General features: G+C 30.1%; 2 protein-coding genes across 3 annotated transcripts; one reads left to right on the top strand and one right to left on the bottom strand.

Moving 5' to 3' along the window:
* The first annotated feature begins 9,514 nt into the window (after window positions 1–9,514).
* Window positions 9,515–15,462, top strand: LOC143060694 (uncharacterized). Of its 2 annotated transcripts, none has more exons than XM_076233629.1 (7): window positions 9,515–9,742; window positions 11,672–11,796; window positions 12,149–12,204; window positions 12,648–12,756; window positions 13,108–13,172; window positions 14,240–14,320; window positions 15,142–15,462. In XM_076233629.1, exons 2-7 carry the CDS (start codon window positions 11,686–11,688, stop codon window positions 15,311–15,313), a joined length of 594 nt encoding a protein of 197 aa, XP_076089744.1. In that variant the 5' UTR covers window positions 9,515–9,742; window positions 11,672–11,685; the 3' UTR covers window positions 15,314–15,462. The 2 variants fall into 2 exon arrangements, with proteins under 2 accessions (XP_076089744.1, XP_076089745.1); XM_076233630.1 differs by lacking the exon at window positions 9,515–9,742 and adding an exon at window positions 10,225–10,361.
* Window positions 15,463–17,818: 2,356 nt separating this feature from the next.
* On the bottom strand, window positions 17,819–20,459 carry LOC143060693 (uncharacterized). Its single transcript, XM_076233628.1, has 5 exons — window positions 20,338–20,459; window positions 19,942–20,046; window positions 19,374–19,469; window positions 18,849–18,944; window positions 17,819–17,926 (listed from the first exon to the last, which is right to left on the bottom strand). The coding sequence occupies exons 1-5, from the start codon at window positions 20,365–20,367 to the stop codon at window positions 17,819–17,821; spliced, it is 435 nt and encodes a 144-aa protein (XP_076089743.1). The 5' UTR covers window positions 20,368–20,459.
* Window positions 20,460–20,769: the final 310 nt, after the last annotated feature.

Here is a 20,769-nt window from a genome sequence, read left to right as displayed (position 1 = left end):
AGTACACTTTAATTTTGTTTATTACTTTTTCAAAACAACTTGGATTATCATCAAACTATGTAGCTATCTTACATATATATTAAGCTTACTGAATCGCAGGTCATTTTATTTTTTGTTGTATTGCTGTCAAATTCAAGAATTAATTTAATCTAGGAAAAAAAACAAGAATTTGCAGTTTGGACGAAATAGAGTCTGTACACTTTAATTTTTTTAATAACTTTTTCAAAACAACTTGGATTTTCATCAAACTATGTAGCTATCTTACATATATATTAAGGTTACTGAATCCCAGGTCATTTTAATTTTTGTTTTATTGCTGTCATATTCAAGAATTAAATTAATCTAGGTAAAAAAAGTTAGAAATTGCAGTTCCGACGGAAATAGAGACAGTACACTTTAATTTTGTCTATTACTTTTTCAAAACAACTTGGATTTTCATCAAACTATGTAGCTATCTTACATATATATTAAGGTTACTGAATCCCAGGTCATTTTATTTTTTGTTGTATTGTTGTCAAATTCAAGACTTAATTTAATCTAGGTAAAAAAAGTTAGAATTTGCAGTTCAGACGAAATAGAGACAGTACACTTTAATTTTGTTAATAACTTTTTCAAAACAACTTGGATTTTCATCAAACTATGTAGCTATCTTACATATATATTAAGGTTACTGAATCCCAGGTCATTTTATTTTTTGTTGTATTGATGTCAAATTCAAGAATTAATTTAATCTAGGAAAAAAAAAGTTAGAATTTGCAGTTTGGACGAAATAGAGACAGTACACTTTAATTTTTTTAATAACTTTTTCAAAACAACTTGGATTTTCATCAAACTATGTAACTATCTTAGATATATATTAAGGTTACTGAATCCCAGGTCATTTTAATTTTTGTTTTATTGCTGTCATATTCAAGAATTAAATTAATCTAGGTAAAAAAAGTTAGAAATTGCAGTTCCGACGGAAATAGAGACAGTACACTTTAATTTTGTTTATTACTTTTTCAAAACAACTTGGATTTTCATCAAACTATGTAGCTATCTTACATATATATTAAGCTTACTGAATCCCAGGTCATTTTAATTTTTGTTTTATTGCTGTCATATTCAAGAATTAAATTAATCTAGGTAAAAAAAGTTAGAAATTGCAGTTCCGACGGAAATAGAGACAGTACACTTTAATTTTGTTTATTACTTTTTCAAAACAACTTGGATTTTCATCAAACTATGTAGCTATCTTACATATATATTAAGGTTACTGAATCCCAGGTCATTTTATTTTTTGTTGTATTGTTGTCAAATTCAAGACTTAATTTAATCTAGGTAAAAAAAGTTAGAATTTGCAGTTTGGACGAAATAGAGACAGTACACTTTAATTTTGTTAATAACTTTTTCAAAACAACTTGGATTTTCATCAAACTATGTAGCTATCTTACATATATATTAAGGTTACTGAATCCCAGGTCATTTTATTTTTTGTTGTATTGATGTCAAATTCAAGAATTAATTTAATCTAGGAAAAAAAAAGTTAGAATTTGCAGTTTGGACGAAATAGAGACAGTACACTTTAATTTTTTTAATAACTTTTTCAAAACAACTTGGATTTTCATCAAACTATGTAGCTATCTTAGATATATATTAAGGTTACTGAATCCCAGGTCATTTTAATTTTTGTTTTATTGCTGTCATATTCAAGAATTAAATTAATCTAGGTAAAAAAAGTTAGAAATTGCAGTTCGGACGGAAATAGAGACAGTACACTTTAATTTTGTTTATTACTTTTTCAAAACAACTTGGATTTTCATCAAACTATGTAGCTATCTTACATATATATTAAGCTTACTGAATCCCAGGTCATTTTAATTTTTGTTTTATTGCTGTCATATTCAAGAATTAAATTAATCTAGGTAAAAAAAGTTAGAAATTGCAGTTCCGACGGAAATAGAGACAGTACACTTTAATTTTGTTTATTACTTTTTCAAAACAACTTGGATTTTCATCAAACTATGTAGCTATCTTACATATATATTAAGGTTACTGAATCCCAGGTCATTTTATTTTTTGTTGTATTGTTGTCAAATTCAAGACTTAATTTAATCTAGGTAAAAAAAGTTAGAATTTGCAGTTTGGAAGAAATAGAGACAGTACACTTTAATTTTTTTAATAACTTTTTCAAAACAACTTGGATTTTCATCAAACTATGTAGCTATCTTACATATATATTAAGGTTACTGAATCCCAGGTCATTTTATTTTTTGTTGTATTGATGTCAAATTCAAGAATTAATTTAATCTAGGAAAAAAAAAGTTAGAATTTGCAGTTTGGACGAAATAGAGACAGTACACTTTAATTTTTTTAATAACTTTTTCAAAACAACTTGGATTTTCATCAAACTATGTAGCTATCTTACATATATATTAAGGTTACTGAATCCCAGGTCATTTTATTTTTTGTTTTATTGCTGTCAAATTCAAGAATTAAATTAATCTAGGTAAAAAAAGTTAGAATTTGCAGTTCGGACGAAATAGAGACAGTACACATCATTTTTTTTAATAACATTTTTTAAAACAACTTCGATTTTCATCAAACTAGGTAGCTATCTTACATATATATTAAGGTTAATGAATCCCAGGTCATTTTATTTTTTGTTGTATTGCTGTCAAATTCAAGAATTAATTTAATCTAGGAAAAAAAAACAAGAATTTGCAGTTTGGACGAAATAGAGACAGTACACTTTAATTTTTTTAATAACTTTTTCAAAACAACTTGGATTTTCATCAAACTATGTAGCTATCTTACATATATATTAAGCTTACTGAATCCCAGGTCATTTTATTTTTTGTTTTATTGCTGTCATATTCAAGAATTAAATTAATCTAGGTAAAAAAAGTTAGAAATTGCAGTTCCGACGGAAATAGAGACAGTACACTTTAATTTTGTTTATTACTTTTTCAAAACAACTTGGATTTTCATCAAACTATGTAGCTATCTTACATATATATTAAGGTTACTGAATCCCAGGTCATTTTATTTTTTGTTGTATTGCTGTGAAATTCAAGAATTAATTTAATCTAGGTAAAAAAAGTTAGAATTTGCAGTTCAGACGAAATAGAGACAGTACACTTTAATTTTTTTAATAACTTTTTCAAAACAACTTGGATTTTCATCAAACTATGTAGCTATCTTACATATACATTAAGGTTACTGAATCCCAGGTCATTTTATTTTTTGTTGTATTGCTGTCAAATTCAAGAAATAATTTAATCTAGGTAAAAAAAAGTTAGAATTTGCAGTTCGGACAAAATAGAGACATTACACTTAAATTTTTTTAATAACTTTTTCAAAACAACTTGGATTTTCATCAAACTATGTAGCTATCTTACATATATATTAAGCTTACTGAATCCCAGGTCATTTTATTTTTTGTTGTATTGCTGTCAAATTTTAGAAAAAGATACTTCCCTGAACCTAACCCTAACACTTAACCTTGACCCCAACCTAAAACCCTGACAAAAAAAAATTATAGTACAACATTTCCTTCAGAGAGGTTGGAAAGTCCGGCAGTACACTTGAGTAAAACCAATAAGTTTCTATCCTCTCTATTGCATTTTTATCTTTTCAGAACAGTTCACATTAAGAAAATATCTCTACTCGAATCCATTATACACCTGTTTGAAGATTGAAATGAAAAGCACTTTTAATACTTTGTATGCATGCGCAGTCACAAAAACGACAAATATTCGCAGAGTTGAAATTGGCACCTCACTTACCCTTGTCAAAGTGATTCCCTGAACCTAACTCTTACATTGAACCATGACCCTAACCTAAAACCCCGACTTAAAAAAAAAATACAAATACAAAAAAGAAGATCTGGTATGATTGCCAATGAGACAGCTATCCACAAAGGAATGAAATGACACACTCATGAACAACTGTAAGTAACCGTACGGCCTTCAACAATGAGCAAAACACATGCCGCATAGTCAGCTATAAAACGCTCCAATAAGACAATGTGAAACAATTCTAAGGAAAAACGGTTTCTTCAGAGTGGTCTGAAAAGTGCGGCCGTACACTGCAGTGATACCAATAAGGATCCACCCTCTAAATCGCCTTTTAGTCTTTTCGGAACAGTTTACTTTCAGGAAATATCTCTCTTCAAATCCATTTTATACCTGTTAGAAGATTGAAGTCTGAGGCACTCTTCATTCTTTGTACTTAGATATATTTTTGGAAATTTCTGACGCATGCGCAGTCCAAGAAAAAGGCAGACATGCACAGAAATTAAACAGGACACCTAACTAACAGTCGTCAAGACAACTTCCCTCGTCAAAGTTACTTTCCTAAACCTAGCCCTAAGACTTAACCTTGACTCTAACCTAAAACCGTGACAAAAAGACAAAAAAATATATACTACAAACGTTTCTTCAGAGAGGTCGGAAAGTGCGGCCGTACACTTTTGTAAAACCAATAAGTTTCCATCCTCTATATCGCCTTTTCGTCTTTTCGGAACAGTTAACTTTAAGAAAATATCTCTATTCGAATCCATTCTACACCTGATTGAAGGTTGAATTCAAAGGCACTTTTCATACTCTGTACTTTGAAATATTTTTTGTCCGAATTGCAAATCCTAGCTTTTTTATACCAAGATAACTTAATTCTTAAATTTTACAGCAATACAACAAAAAACTCAATGACATGGGATTCAGTAAGCTTAATATATATCTAAGATACCTACATAGTTTGATGAAAATTCAAGTTGATTTGAAAAAGTTATTAAAAAAATTAAAGTGTACTATCTCTATTTTATCCGAATTGCAAATCCTAGCTTTTTTTATACCAAGAAAACTTTAATTCTTAAATTTTACAGCAATACAACAAATAACGAATTGACATGGGATTCAGTAAGCTTAATATTTATGTAAGATAGTTGCATAGTTTGATGAACATCCAAGTTGATTTGAAAAAGTTATTAAAAAAATTAAAGTGTACTATGTCCATTTTGTTCGAACTGAAAATTCTAGCTTTTTTGACCCAGAGTAATTTAATTTTTAAATTTTACAGCAATACAACAAAAAACTAAATTACATGGAATTCAGTAAGCTTAATAAATATCTAAGATACCTACATAGTTTGATGAAAATCCAAGTTGATTTGAAAAAGTTATTAAAAAATTTAAAGTGTACTATCTCTATTTTGTCCGAATTGCAAATCCTAGCTTTTTTATACCAAGATAACTTAATTCTTAAATTTTACAGCAATACAACAAATAACTAATTGACATGGGATTCAATAAGCTTAATATATATGTAAGATAGCTGCATAGTTTGATGAACATCCAAGTTGATTTGAAAAAGTTAATAAAAAAATTAAAGTGTACTATCTCTATTTTCTCCGAATTGCAAATCCTAGATTTTTTTTATACCAAGATAACTTTAAATTCTTAAATTTTACAGCAATACAACAAATAACTAATTGACATGGGATTCAGTAAGCTTAATATATATGTAAGATAGCTGCAAAGTTTGAAGAACATCCAAGTTGATTTGAAAAAGTTATCAAAAAAATTAAAGTGTACTATCTCTATTTTGTTCGAACTGCAAATTCTAGCTTTTTTGACCTAGATTAATTTAATTTTTAAATTTTACAGCAATACAACAAAAACCTCAATGACATGGGATTCAGTAAGCTTAATATATATCTAAGATACCTACATAGTTTAATGAAAATTCAAGTTGATTTGAAAAAGTTATTAAAAAATTTAAAGTGTACTATCTCTATTTTGTCCGAATTGCAAATCCTAGCTTTTTTATACCAAGATAACTTTAATTCTTAAATTTTACAGCAATACAACAAATAACTAATTGACATGGGATTCAGTAAGCTTAATATATATGTAAGATAGCTGCAAAGTTTGAAGAACATCCAAGTTGATTTGAAAAAGTTATCAAAAAAATTAAAGTGTACTATCTCTATTTTGTTCGAACTGCAAATTCTAGCTTTTTTGACCTAGATTAATTTAATTTTTAAATTTTACAGCAATACAACAAAAAACTCAATGACATGGGATTCAGTAAGCTTAATATATATCAAAGATACCTACATAGTTTGATGAAAATTCAAGTTGATTTGAAAAAGTTATTAAAAAATTTAAAGTGTACTATCTCTATTTTGTCCGAATTGCAAATCCTAGCTTTTTTATACCAAGATAACTTTAATTCTTAAATTTTACAGCAATACAACAAATAACAAATTGACATGGGATTCAGTAAGCTTAATATTTATGTAAGATAGTTGCATAGTTTGATGAACATCCAAGTTGATTTGAAAAAGTTATCAAAAAAATTAAAGTGTACTATCTCTATTTTGTTCGAACTGCAAATTCTAGCTTTTTTGACCTAGATTAATTCAATTTTTAAATTTTACAGCAATACAACAAAAAACTCAATGACATGGGATTCAGTAAGCTTAATATATATCTAAGATACCTACATAGTTTGATGAAAATTCAAGTTGATTTGAAAAAGTTATTAAAAATTTAAAGTGTACTATCTCTATTTTGTCCGAATTGCAAATCCTAGCTTTTTTATACCAAGATAACTTTTTAATTCTTAAATTTTACAGCAATACAACAAATAACGAATTGACATGGGATTCAGTAAGCTTAATATTTATGATGAACATCCAAGTTGATTTGAAAAAGTTATTAAAAAAATTAAAGTGTACTATGTCCATTTTGTTCGAACTGAAAATTCTAGCTTTTTTGACCCAGAGTAATTTAATTTTTAAATTTTACAGTAATACAACAAAAAACTAAATGACATGGAATTCAGTAAGCTTAATAAATATCTAAGATACCTACATAGTTTGATGAAAATCCAAGTTGATTTGAAAAAGTTATTAAAAAATTTAAAGTGTACTATCTCTATTTTGTCCTAATTGCAAATCCTAGCTTTTTTATACCAAGATAACTTTAAATTCTTAAATTTTACAGCAATACAACAAATAACTAATTGACATGGGATTCAGTAAGCTTAATATATATATAGGATAGCCGCATAGTTTGAAGAACATCCAAGTTGTTTGAAAAAGTTATTAAAAAAATTAAAGTGTACTATGTCCATTTTGTTCAAACTGCAAATTCTAGCTTTTTTGACCTAGAGTAATTTAATTTTTAAATTTTTCAGCAATACAACAAAAAACTAAATGACATGGGATTCAGTAAGCTTAATATATATCTAAGATACCTACATAGTTTGATGAAAATTCAAGTTGATTTGAAAAAGTTATTAAAAATTTAAAGTGTACTATCTCTATTTTGTCGGAATTGCAAATCCTAGCTTTTTTATACCAAGATAACTTTAATTCTTAAATTTTACAGCAATACAACAAATAACTAATTGACATGGGATTCAGTAAGCTTAATATATATGTAAGATAGCTGCAAAGTTTGAAGAACATCCAAGTTGATTTGAAAAAGTTATCAAAAAAATTAAAGTGTACTATCTCTATTTTGTTCGAACTGCAAATTCTAGCTTTTTTGCCCTAGATTAATTCAATTTTTAAATTTTACAGCAATACAACAAAAAACTCAATGACATGGGATTCAGTAAGCTTAATATATATCTAAGATACCTACATAGTTTGATGAAAATTCAAGTTGATTTGAAAAAGTTATTAAAAATTTAAAGTGTACTATCTCTATTTTGTCCGAATTGCAAATCCTAGCTTTTTTATACCAAGATAACTTTTTAATTCTTAAATTTTACAGCAATACAACAAATAACGAATTGACATGGGATTCAGTAAGCTTAATATTTATGTAAGATAGTTGCATAGTTTGATGAACATCCAAGTTGATTTGAAAAAGTTATTAAAAAATTTAAAGTGTACTATCTCTATTTTGTCCAAATTGCAAATCCTAGCTTTTTTATACCAAGATAACTTTAATTCTTAAATTTTACAGCAATACAACAAATAACGAATTGACATGGGATTCAGTAAGCTTAATATTTATGTAAGATAGTTGCATAGTTTGATGAACATCCAAGTTGATTTGAAAAAGTTATTCAAAAAATTAAAGTGTACTATGTCCATATTGTACGAACTGCAAATTCTAGCTTTTTTGACCTAGATTAATTCAATTTTTAAATTTTACAGCAATACAACAAAAAACTAAATGACATGGAATTCAGTAAGCTTAATAAATATCTAAGATACCTACATAGTTTGATGAAAATCCAAGTTGATTTGAAAAAGTTATTAAAAAATTTAAAGTGTACTATCTCTATTTTGTCCTAATTGCAAATCCTAGCTTTTTTATACCAAGATAACTTTAAATTCTTAAATTTTACAGCAATACAACAAATAACTAATTGACATGGGATTCAGTAAGCTTAATATATATATAGGATAGCCGCATAGTTTGAAGAACATCCAAGTTGTTTGAAAAAGTTATTAAAAAAATTAAAGTGTACTATGTCCATTTTGTTCAAACTGCAAATTCTAGCTTTTTTGACCTAGAGTAATTTAATTTTTAAATTTTTCAGCAATACAACAAAAAACTAAATGACATGGGATTCAGTAAGCTTAATATATATCTAAGATACCTACATAGTTTGATGAAAATTCAAGTTGATTTGAAAAAGTTATTAAAAATTTAAAGTGTACTATCTCTATTTTGTCGGAATTGCAAATCCTAGCTTTTTTATACCAAGATAACTTTAATTCTTAAATTTTACAGCAATACAACAAATAACTAATTGACATGGGATTCAGTAAGCTTAATATATATGTAAGATAGCTGCAAAGTTTGAAGAACATCCAAGTTGATTTGAAAAAGTTATCAAAAAAATTAAAGTGTACTATCTCTATTTTGTTCAGTTTGTTTCACCCTCAGCTGCCACTATATGTAATGCTAAAATTGAAAGAAAAAAATTGTTTTTGACTTGTCGCGAAAAAAATAGATTGTTTTTCGCCATTGGCGAAAAAAAAAATTGTCCAGAAAAAAAAACCATGCCCCCCCCCCAGAAAATCAAATGGTTGCTGCCTTATTGACATAATTTAGAATGAAAAAATAACATTTTATAAAAAGGAATATATAGAGCAACAATTAAAATAAAGAAATGAATAAATAGATTAATGAATAACTTGATAAATAAAGAAAAGAAAGAATTTTAAAAATTCGGAACGCCTATATGTGCAATAAATTTATATAGTACTTAATGCATAAGACACGTAATGTAAGTTGACCTTTTTGCGGTGTATGACAAGATTCAAATAACATACGTCCATTTATGTTAGGGTACTCTTTGTAACAGTAAGTCAATTGATATATGTTCTTACATTGCAAGCAAAACAGTTTTTATTGCGTGTGTTGAGTATTTACTGCTTAATATTTCTTATTCTGCATAAGCCAATTGACCTCTCGAAGGAGTATTTGAATATCTAAAAGATGGATGATTTGTATCAATAAAGAGTGTTGAAGTTTGTCATACACTGTGCGAAGAAATTTTTTTGTTAATCTTCATAGAATCCAGGGGACATTGTCGTCCCGAACCAGCTGATCGTCCCGATTACGATTGTCGTCCCGAACCAGCTGGTCGTCCCGATTACGATTGTCGTCCCGAAAAAGATGATCGTCCAGCATCTGCGGGACGATGACTTATGCTTCCGTACGATAATTGTCACATAAAAAGGAAAATTTTAAAAAAGTCTTCAGTATAAGTTTGTCAAGCACAAAGATAAGGTCAGTTTTATTTATATATGTTCTTGTCCAATTATGTTAGGGTAAACTTTGAAATAGCAAGCCAGTTGCAATTGCATATGTTATACACTGTAAGAAAGACAGTTTACATTGCGTGTCTTCTTTCTAAACTATACCATATTTCGTATTGTATATAGGCCAATTGCCGTCTCGAACAATTATTTGCCCATCACAGTAGATTGTGTTTCAATAAAGCGTGTTGAGGTTTGTCACTGTCCGAAGATAATTTTTTGATGCATTACTTATTCACTCATCTGACATTGCGTGTCTTATTTACAAACTACTTTTTATTTCTATTGTACATAGACCAATCGTCATTTTTTGGTATAAATCCTTAATTAATATTGGGGATAACACAGTTATTTAAAAGTGTTAAGGTTTGGCAAACACTCCCAGCACATCAGTTTTTGTTCCATTACTTGAGATCACATATTAAGCATCCGGGAGGACATTGTCGTCCCGACCAAAATTGTCGTCCCGAAAAGTTGATCGATCCGTATCTGCGGGACGACGATTTATGCTTCCGCGCGAAAATTGTCACATATATAAAGACAAATTTCAAAAAGATATCAAAAAGAGGCTTTTCATGCACTTTAAGAAGGTCAGTTTTTATATTTACTTTCGTCCATTAATATTCGGGGTTACAAAGTCAATTTAATGTTTTCTTCCACCACTAGAGGGACAATTGACATTGTGTTTCTTATTGATCAATTACTTTTTATTTTTAATGTGCATAGACCAATTGGCGTCTTAAACTAGTGATGTATAAACCATTTCGTCCATTAATAGTTGGGGTAACACAGTCTCAATTTAAAGTGTTAAGGTTTGGCAAACCCTTCCCACACATCAGTTTTGTTCCATTACTTGATCACATATTTAGATTCCCGGAAGGACATTGTCGTCCCGACAGCAATTGTCGTCCCTTCAAAAATTTAATGTTGTCTTCCATCATGACAGGTACAATTGACATTGCGTGTCTTATTGATCAATTACTTTTTATTTATTATTGTATAAATCATTTCGTCCATTAATATTTGGGGTAACACAGTCAATTCAAAGTGTTAAGGTTTGGCAAACACTCCCAGCGCATCAGTTTTTGTTCCATTACTTGAGATCACATATTAAGCATCCGGGAGGACATTGTCGTCCCGACCAAAATTGTCGTCCCGAAAAGTTGATCGAGCCGTATCTGCGGGACGACGATTTATGCTTCCGCGCGAAAATTGTCACACATATAAAGACAAATTGCAAAAAGATATCAAAAAGAGGCTTTTCATACACTTTCAGAAGGTCAGTTTTTCTATTTACTTTTGTCCATTAATATTCGGGGTTACAAAGTCTTTAATGTTTTCTTCCACCACTAGAGGGACAATTGACATTGTGTGTCTTATTGATCAATTACTTTTTATTTTTAATGTGCATAGACCAATTGGCGTCTTAAACTAGTGTTGTTTTCGTCCATTAATATTTGGGGTTACAAAGTAAATTTAATGTTTTCTTCCACCACTAGACGGACAATTGACATTGCGTGTCTTATTGAGCAATTACTTTTTATTTTTAATGTACATAGACCAATTGTCGTCTTAAACTAGTGTTGTATAAATCATTTCGTCCATTAATATTTGGGGTAACACAGTGTTAAGCCGTATCTGCGGGACGACGATTTATGCTTCCGCGCGAAAATTGTCACATATATAAAGACAAATTGCAAAAAGATATCAAAAAGAGGCTTTTCATACACTTTAAGAAGGTCAGTTTTTATGTTTACTTTCGGTGGCGTTCTATAAATGTATTGATTATAATGTATATAGTCATGAAATGTGTACCCAATTTTGTTTTATAAACAGCTATAAAACTTCATACATATACTTTAAAGAATGAGTTGAAATAATGTAAATATTAATGTTTTAGATAATATCGAAGAGATGTCACAAACTCAGATAGTAGGTCCTAATGAGCAGAATGAAAGTTATGAAGAAGACTTTACAGATGATAACGATGAAAGTAAAATTTCATTGGAAACCTGTAAACTTCACGTATGTACTGTTTGTCTATGTCTGATGTTGTTCAAGTGTGAGACAATAGTATTCCTTTTAGTCATTTATACAGTTTGGAATATAAGGCCTTGATAATGATTATATAATCAAAATTGAGAATTTCAGTTTTAAATGTCTTTTGAAAATACCTTTTAGCTTAATATGAGCAGAGATAAATGTCGTCTACTGTCTTTTATTCACCATCTGAAGAGGCAAACATTCCTCTAAATGGACTGTTATTGGTTTAATACCTCTGAAATGTGTATGCTCTCTTATATGAAAAGTTTAAAGTATCTTCAGCTTTTTATTTATATGTGTTCCATATGCATAATTAATTTTCTTTTTGTTTCAGTACCTGACCTGTAAAGAACAACTTTATGAAATAATTAACTGCCAAGACATTTCATGGTAACTTATTCACATTAAATGATTTTTTTTTCGTAAATTATTTTATAAAAAACAATTATTAATGGTTCATGACAAACAAAACTTGTGCAATAATTTTGAACAAATAGCCATTAAGAAAAATATATTTGATGCATGGTCTACAAGTTTCATTTGTTGACCAACATGTCGAACTGAAGTGATATTTTGTTTTGTTTTTATTTTCTTTTATAAATTGTCCTGATCATGTTCCATTTGATTTTCAGTTTTCATGCTTAAAAAATTGAAATCAACTGAAATTGTATATGTCAAAATAATAACATTGTTTCATGCTCCTAGTGAGCCCATTTTTATGACTTTTCTTTTCCTCTTTCTCTTCTTACTTTTTCTCTTTTTCTTCCGCTCCTCCTTCTCTTTCTTCCTTCTATTCACATGGGATCATTATATTTAAATATGTCTTTTTTCAGTAAACGTGACAACCATTCTAGACATCATGATTTTATAGCCAATCCTCTGAACATTTACCAGCGGGAGAGAGTGACGGTCGGCTTTGGAATGAATGTGATCAAGCAGAGGGTTCGTAAAATTATATTTTTTGACTGGTGTTATCGAATCACACAAACAATCCATAACTGTGTCATATGACCCTTTATGAAATATAATCAGTGATTTAAAAAATTGCACAAAGGAAGTAAAATAACATATAAATGGAACATCATGCTTAAACTGTGTTACTTCATCTTCACTAACTATGCACTTATATTTCTTGTTGTTATACACATGTCAGTTTTAATCTGTTTTAAAAGATGTTTTTTTTTCATTCTTATATCAAAGATAGTTTTAACTCAAAACATAAGGATACGTACCTAAACTTCATTATTTTATGTTTTCTTATTATTCACCTGTTGTTGTTTGTTTTATTTCTAGGCCATGGAGTATGTACATGATCATTTGTTCAATGATATGCTGTGTAATTCAGGACGAGATCCAAAGTGAGTTTATTGATAGCATAAATAAATTTAAAATATCTATCTATATATATATAAGTACGTCTGAGTCATTGACAACTCTACAACAGATGTATCCATCGGATCGCCATCAATGATGGTGATACATGGCTGTGTACATAATGTATATACAACTCGTCTAAACATCAACCCAACAATGTTAGATCTGTAAATTTGCTTTCGCAAATTTTTGGTTCTTCCCTCGCCGGGATTCGAACCCATGCTAAAGCCCAGGTGGTCGTGTGGTCTAGCGGGACGGCTGCAGTGCAGGCGATTTGGTGTCACGATATCACAGTAGCATGGGTTCGAATCCCGGCGAGGGAAGAACCAAAAATTTGCGAAAGCATATTTACAGATCTAACATTGTTGGGTTGATGTTTAGGCGAGTTATCTATATATATATATATATATATATATATATATATATATATATAAGACTTGATATGCTGATACTTTTATTCAGTTGTAACACAACAATCGAAATATTAACGCTCTGGTGGTCTGAATCTTCGTCCTAATTCCATGCGTCTCGTTGTGTTATTGATCATTTGAATGTTTAATATTATCCCCGAACATCCTTTAAACAAATTGTGTCTTCTAAATTACAAACCATTCAGGATTGTACATTTCGTGATAGATCAGATCACAATACAAATAATCTTCGGGACGATTTGTGCACAATATTTTTCACATACAAAAATAGGTTTGCCATACACTACGAGGGTCAATCCACGTTGTCTGTCTTTATTAACTATTTCTTTTTAGGTATAATCATGAAAATGAAAGTTATAACTATAAAGTCTTCAAAATTAGATATGATTTAGGATTGTTTATTTCGTGATAGAACAAAACCAAAAAATTAGATACTGAATCAAGATCTGAAACCGTTTGGTGGCTTGTTTAAGATATACAGAAAATAATATTCAAACTATCTTATGAGTTTAAGCCTAAGATTATTGTAAAAGTAATTTATTTCAAACAACGAACATGTTCTAGCTTAAACTGGCAACAGTACCGTCATATATCATGCTAGTTTTCAATTTTGTTTTTAGACATCCATACACTAAACCAGGACATGCCACGATTTCGGGAATGGAAAACAAACAATTGAACCAAACATTTAACGTATACAGGTAAATACATTAAGTAATATTTGAAATTGATAATAGGGAACCTGTTTTACTGGTTGTACCGCTATAGTGTTTGGCGATCCAGGACATGAAATGGCCTGCAGGATACTAAGTTAATACCTTAAGGAAATACATACATAAATCCTGTTTTTGAGAACCTCATAAGTCAACACATGAGCATTCCTTGTGATATGTGTTTTATTGCAAACCTATATCCTAATAACCTTAAGAGTGATTATGAAAAAAAACCACATACTATTCTTAACAATTGGAGAACTGTCAATCAATAAATGATTTAATAGTAAAAGTCAGATTAAGCTAACATTTACTGCATGAAAGTTTCCATTCAACAATATATATATGATATATAAACCAAAACCGTTAAGAACTTGATGAGTATCACAGGTTCTTTGGCGCCATAACCAATAAACCAAAACAGTTAACTTTTAGCTCGTAACTTCCTTATTATGTGGGACGCATATAAATATATCTTATAACATGTGCTGAAGTAGTAAATGCGTAAATTTTCTTTCATGTTAGTAAAAAAATATTTGAAAATTCATGTTCATGATTTAGAATAGACTATTATACATATTTGTTTAAGGGCCAGTTGAAGGACGCCTGCGTGTGCGGGGGTTTCTCGCTACACTGCTCTATGGTCTGGTTGTTGTCGCTTTGACACATTCCCCATTGCCTTTCACAATTTTATTATTATAAGAAAGTGTATCATAAGACAATTTGTCTTCTTCTTCTTCTTCTTCTTCTTCTTCTTCGAATAGGTTAATATTTATGTGCTAATATTTATGTACACCATTACTTTTCAGATTGGCTTCCCAATATCTCAATTATGTGCTTGTCAAGGAAATGATAATAGGAATTGACATTGCAGCAAACAACTCATCTTACAGGTTAATCAATTCAATCTGCCAGGACACTGAAAAAAATTTGACAACTGAAAATAGAAAGCGAAGAAAACTGACCGTATACAAAGAATAATGTTCACTATTGACTGAATGAATGTAATTGTTTTATAGTTGATGAGGAATTGTTTTCTGTTTTCGTTTTCAGAGTTTAAAATCAACATTTATTCTAATTGTAAGATATCGACTTCATAGCTATATTAAACGGATAGTTGATGTGAATATGTAATAACAGATATATATCTATTTAATAAAAGTAATTTCATTGTTTTGGAACACTGTTTGTATTTAGTGTATTTAGGCCATGACATGAATGTACAGCGGGAATCCAGTTGAACAGGTTTAAGGGTGAACATATCATAACATTGAAAACAATTAGCTTTGTCGTAAACTATGTGTTAAAATGGCTTTTTTTTAAGGCCTTGGTTTATATAATAATTTTTATTTTTACCTATTGTAAAATCAAATTCTTTCATTTCACAGCAATAAATCAAACTACCTAATAAGCTTGAATTTTGTAAGATCAATATTTAATTTAGTTAGATGGGCTGATTTACACCAGTCAAAACTAAATTTGAAGGTCTACAAAAAACTCATCACGCAGTGACGCTCGAATCCAAAAAAGTTTCAAAAAAGGCCAGACTAAAATTCCTACAAGTTTTGCCAAATACAGCTAAGGAAAAGCCTTAGTATTTAAAAAATTCAAAAATTTGTAAACTGTAAATTCATAAATATAACCATATCAATAGTAATGTGAATTCACACTCAAATATAAGAGAAAACAAACGACACAACAGAAACACAACGTTAGAATGTTACACACACAGAAACGAACTATGATAAAACAATGGCCATTTTCCTGACTTGGTACAGGATATTTTTAAAGATAAAAATGGTGGGTTGAACCTGGTTTTGTGGCATTCCAAACTTCGCACTTTAATGGCAATGTTAAATATAACATTGAAGATCGAAAGTGAAAAAAAGTACAAAGTTGTACAGAACTGAAGATCAGAAGTTGAAAAAGGTTGTGTCAAATACGGCTATGTTTTTATAATCTTGCATGAGCAATCACAAGAGAGCACACACATATACATATTTTTAGCCATGGCGTTGTCAGTTTGTTTTAGATTTATGAGTTTGACTGTCCCTTTGGTATCTTTCGTCCCGCTTTTATTGGATTGACTGAAGTGTACGGCCGCACTTTCCGACCTCTCCGATTTTTCATCTTTTCGAACCTATTGTAAAATTTACTGTTTGCAATAGCATAAATTGTTCTAAATAATATTCTTACCCCAAGCATAAAAACACAACCTTTTTCAACTTTTGATCTTCAGTTCTGTACAACTTTGTATCTTTAAAAATGTCCTGTACCAAGTCAGGAAAATGGCCATTGTTTTATCGTTTCTGTGTGTGTTTCAGTTGTGTCGTTTGTTTTCGTGAAAGGCAATGGGAAATGTGTCAAAGCGACAACAACCAGACCATAGAGCAGACCTAAGGCCTAAGGCCATTTTTAACAAATAATCGTTCGAAACGGCTATAAATTGTGTACAATAAAATTATTTAGTACTTAATCAATAAGACACGTAATGTCTTAAAATACTTACCATCCGTTAAGTTTCTGTCTTTTCTGTTTTGATAGTGCTCTCTTAAAAGTTTAGTACTGCAAAAAGAATGATGTGTTGTTAAGCACAAAATGATATCTTGTCCGAAACGTTTCTTTCTTATAGCATCTGAAAATGAAGTGAATTGAAAAAGATTTATTTGGTATACGTATAACTTTGTTTACAATTAATATACTGCTTTCTCCGCATAAACACTTGTTGTCATGTGTTGCAAATGTTTGTTGTCTGCTTCCTGCCCAATCAACTTTACAACAAGAATAGACGTGTCAAAATCCGTCTATATTATATAACACGGTTGGTTTGAATTGCGTTTCCAATAGTCATTTTGCGGTCTGTATAAACTAAGGCAATTGTCTTTCTACTGGTATATGAAAGCATTCAAGTGTCTAACTGGTACACAATGTACCTTCACATGGGAACAGTTTACTAGTCGATTCTATTCTTCATCTATTTGAACATTGTAGTCAATGGCACACTGTAATGCAAATATTTATGGTGAAGGTAGCAAACAGAAATATAAACAATTTAATTGAGCCGACAAAATAAATCTACTGCCTGCTACAATAAATGGCTTATATATTTTATTTCTTTTTCTACCATTTATATACATTTTATACATTTTATTTATTCTCCATTTGTCACACGTTTGGATCCAGTTTGATACCTGAAAAAGATAAAATGAAACAAACACTTAACCTTTCTAATATGGCAATGTACTATAATGGCTATTTTTAAATGGTGCTAACTACTGATGAATTAGAAGAAACGAATTCCTACCAGGCGGCACATGTTTTAAAGGCGTCCTTTTTTCAGTTTAACAATTGATAATGTAAAAAATTTATATTTGCATCTTATTAGATTTAACATATATTCGTTCAAAGCAATCAATAGTGAAACACAATAGTTTAAAAGGTTTGATATGCAAGAAAATAAGAAAGTGACTTGTATAAATAACCTTTTTAACAGCGTATAAGTTCCTCGAGACGCGCCACCTCCTCTTTCACATCAATCTCGTCTACCTCAAACCAGCTGTCTAGCAGTTGGTCGACAGTTTTTGACATTTCACTCTGAAAAATTAAGGAAAAGAAATAACTGATGTTGTTTTTTTTTTCTTTTGAAATTAATTGTGAATATTGTGGCATTGTTAATAGACTGAGTATATATTGTATATACATTTGGACTGGTAACAAATTATTTATCATACAGATTAGCAAACCATAAAATGTTAAACAATGTTACTTAACTGTTTCAGTTGATGATACAAATGATGCTGATGAAATAACTGTTGCTTGCTGAGGTATTGGTGTTCGTGCTGACGGAGACAATGATAGAATTGCAGCCTGTATGTGAAAAAAAGTTACTTTGATACAGCATATATTCAATTAATAATCAATTAGTGATAATTGTCTCCAGATGTTGAAATGTAACAGTGTGTGCATGATTTGTTTTAATAAAACAAAAATGTCTATCATTCGTCCAGATATTAATTCATGACAAAGCATACAAGTTTATAAAATAGCACACTGTTGGTTTCAATTAGTTTTGAAATTGTTATTTTACTCGATTCATTCTTGGAATTAAATGAAAAACTGATGTTTTTTTTTTGTTTTTTTTTTTTGGCAACAGTTATAGTGAATCTTGTATCATTCTACTGATATGATATGATCTAAGTATATCTTGAACAGAAAGATGGACAGATAACCAAAAAACCTATCAAACAGACGGGTGCCACATGTGGAGCAGGATCTGCTTACCCTTTGGGAGCACCTGAGATCACCCCTAGTTTTTGGTGGGGTTCGTGTTGTTTTTTCTTTAGTTTTCTATGTTGTGTCATGTGTACTATTGTTTGTCTGTTTGTCTTTTTCATTTGTAGCCATGGCGTTGTCAGTTTGTTTTAGATTTATGAGTTTGACTGTCCCTTTGGTATCTTTCGTCCCTCTTTTTTAACAAACCATAAGTATGCTAAGTTGTTATACAATGTTACTTAACTGTTTCAGTTGATGATACAAATGATGCTGATGGAATAACTGTTGCTTGCTGAGGTTTTGGTGTTCGTGCTGATGGAGACAGTGATAGAATTGCAGCCTGTGTGTGAAAAAAAATTACTATGATACAGCATATATTCGATTAGACCTCTTATGTAGTTTTTAATCAATTAGTGATAACTGTATCCAGATGTTGAAATGTAACAGTGTGTGCATGATTTGTTTTTAATAAAGAAAAGATGTCTGTCAAAATCCGTCCAGATATTATTAATTCATGACAAAGCATATATTATAGCACACGGTTGGTGGAATTAGTTTTTCAATTGTTATTTTGATCGTTTCATTCTGAGAATTTAAAGAAAAACTTATGTTTTTCGTTGTTTTTTTGGACGAAAGTAATAGTGAATCTTGTATCATTCTATTGATATGATATGATCTACGTATATCTTGAGCAGAAAGTTGGACTGATAACCAAAATACAGATTAACACACCATAAGTATGCTAAGTTGTTATACAATGTTACTTAACTGTTTCAGTTGATGATACAAATGATGCTGATGTAATTACTGTTGCTTGCTGAGGTGTTGGTGTTCGTGCTGATGGAGACCATGTTGAAACTGCAGCCTGTAGTTGAAAAAAAGTTACTATAATACAGCATATATTTGAGTATACCTCTTATATAGTGTTTAATCAATTAGTGATAAATGTATCCAAATGTTAAAATGTAACAATTTGTACATGATTTATTTTAATAATCAAAATAGATATCTGTCAAAACCGTCCACGAGTTATTTTATGACAAAGCAAAGTTGGTTTTGATTGCTTTATACTAGTCCTTTTTTGTCGTTTCACCCTTGAAAATGAAAGGAAAACATAACTGCTGTTTTCTTCAAATTAATAGTGAATTCGGAGTCATTACTACGACATAGCATATATATTACATTAAACTCTCATATATAAAAAAAAAAAAAGATGTGGTATGATTGCCAATGAGACAACTATCCTTCATATAGTCATTTATCAATTAGTAATAACTATATCCATATGTAACAGTGTGTGCATGATTTGTTCAAAACGGCGCTTATGATATTGTTACCTGATGACTTCTTGATAGATGGTCTCGTAACTGCTTTTTCCGTTTGAACACTTGTTGACACGTGTCGCAGGTGTATGTTGTCTGCTGTGCTTCCTGCCCGAATGACTATAAAACAAGAGAAGACGTGTGTCAAAATACGTCTTGATGTAAACTTATGACATAGCATATATTATATTAACGGATGGTTTGATTTGGATAGCATTGTTGTGGTCCTTTGTAGCTTGCTGTTCTGTGTAAACTAAGGATCCTTTACATTGTGAACTAGTGTTAGACGATATGAAAGAAATTGGAATGAAAGAAAACACTTTGTGTTATATTTGAAATTATCCTTGCTTAAAACATTGTCAGGACATTAAATAATAATGTTTATCTATTAAACATATGATATTCCTATACCTCAGGATGAAACTTCTTTTTGTGAACCATCAAGGAATCTGTCCGTCTATACACCTTTCCACACACGTCACAAAGATACTTGATGAGGAAATGTATGCTTCTAACATGCTTCGACAAGCTTCCTGAGCTTGCATAAACCGTAAAACATTGGGGACAAACATGCATCTGAGGGGAAAAAAGGAAATATTTACTCTTTCAAAATTACGGTATTAAGTATATACAATAGTTTATAAACAACTAGTTTATAAACCTATACTGTAGACAACAACCAATGGAAGTTTTAAAAGACTTTGACTGGCTATAAGCCCTTGCATGATCGGCCATACCTTGCGCATTTTTTGGGCACTGAATAATTTAACTTCAATCAAATGGTAATTGATATAATTTAGAATGACAAAAAAGTTAATATAAATAACAGGGTAAAAATTAAAG

This window comes from Mytilus galloprovincialis, unplaced genomic scaffold (genome assembly GCF_965363235.1).
Source record: "Mytilus galloprovincialis unplaced genomic scaffold, xbMytGall1.hap1.1 HAP1_SCAFFOLD_144, whole genome shotgun sequence".
Classification (NCBI taxonomy): Eukaryota; Metazoa; Mollusca; class Bivalvia; order Mytilida; family Mytilidae; genus Mytilus; species Mytilus galloprovincialis.
The sequence above is the reverse complement of the archived record's forward strand: the minus strand, read 5'-3'. Positions and strand labels throughout refer to the sequence as shown.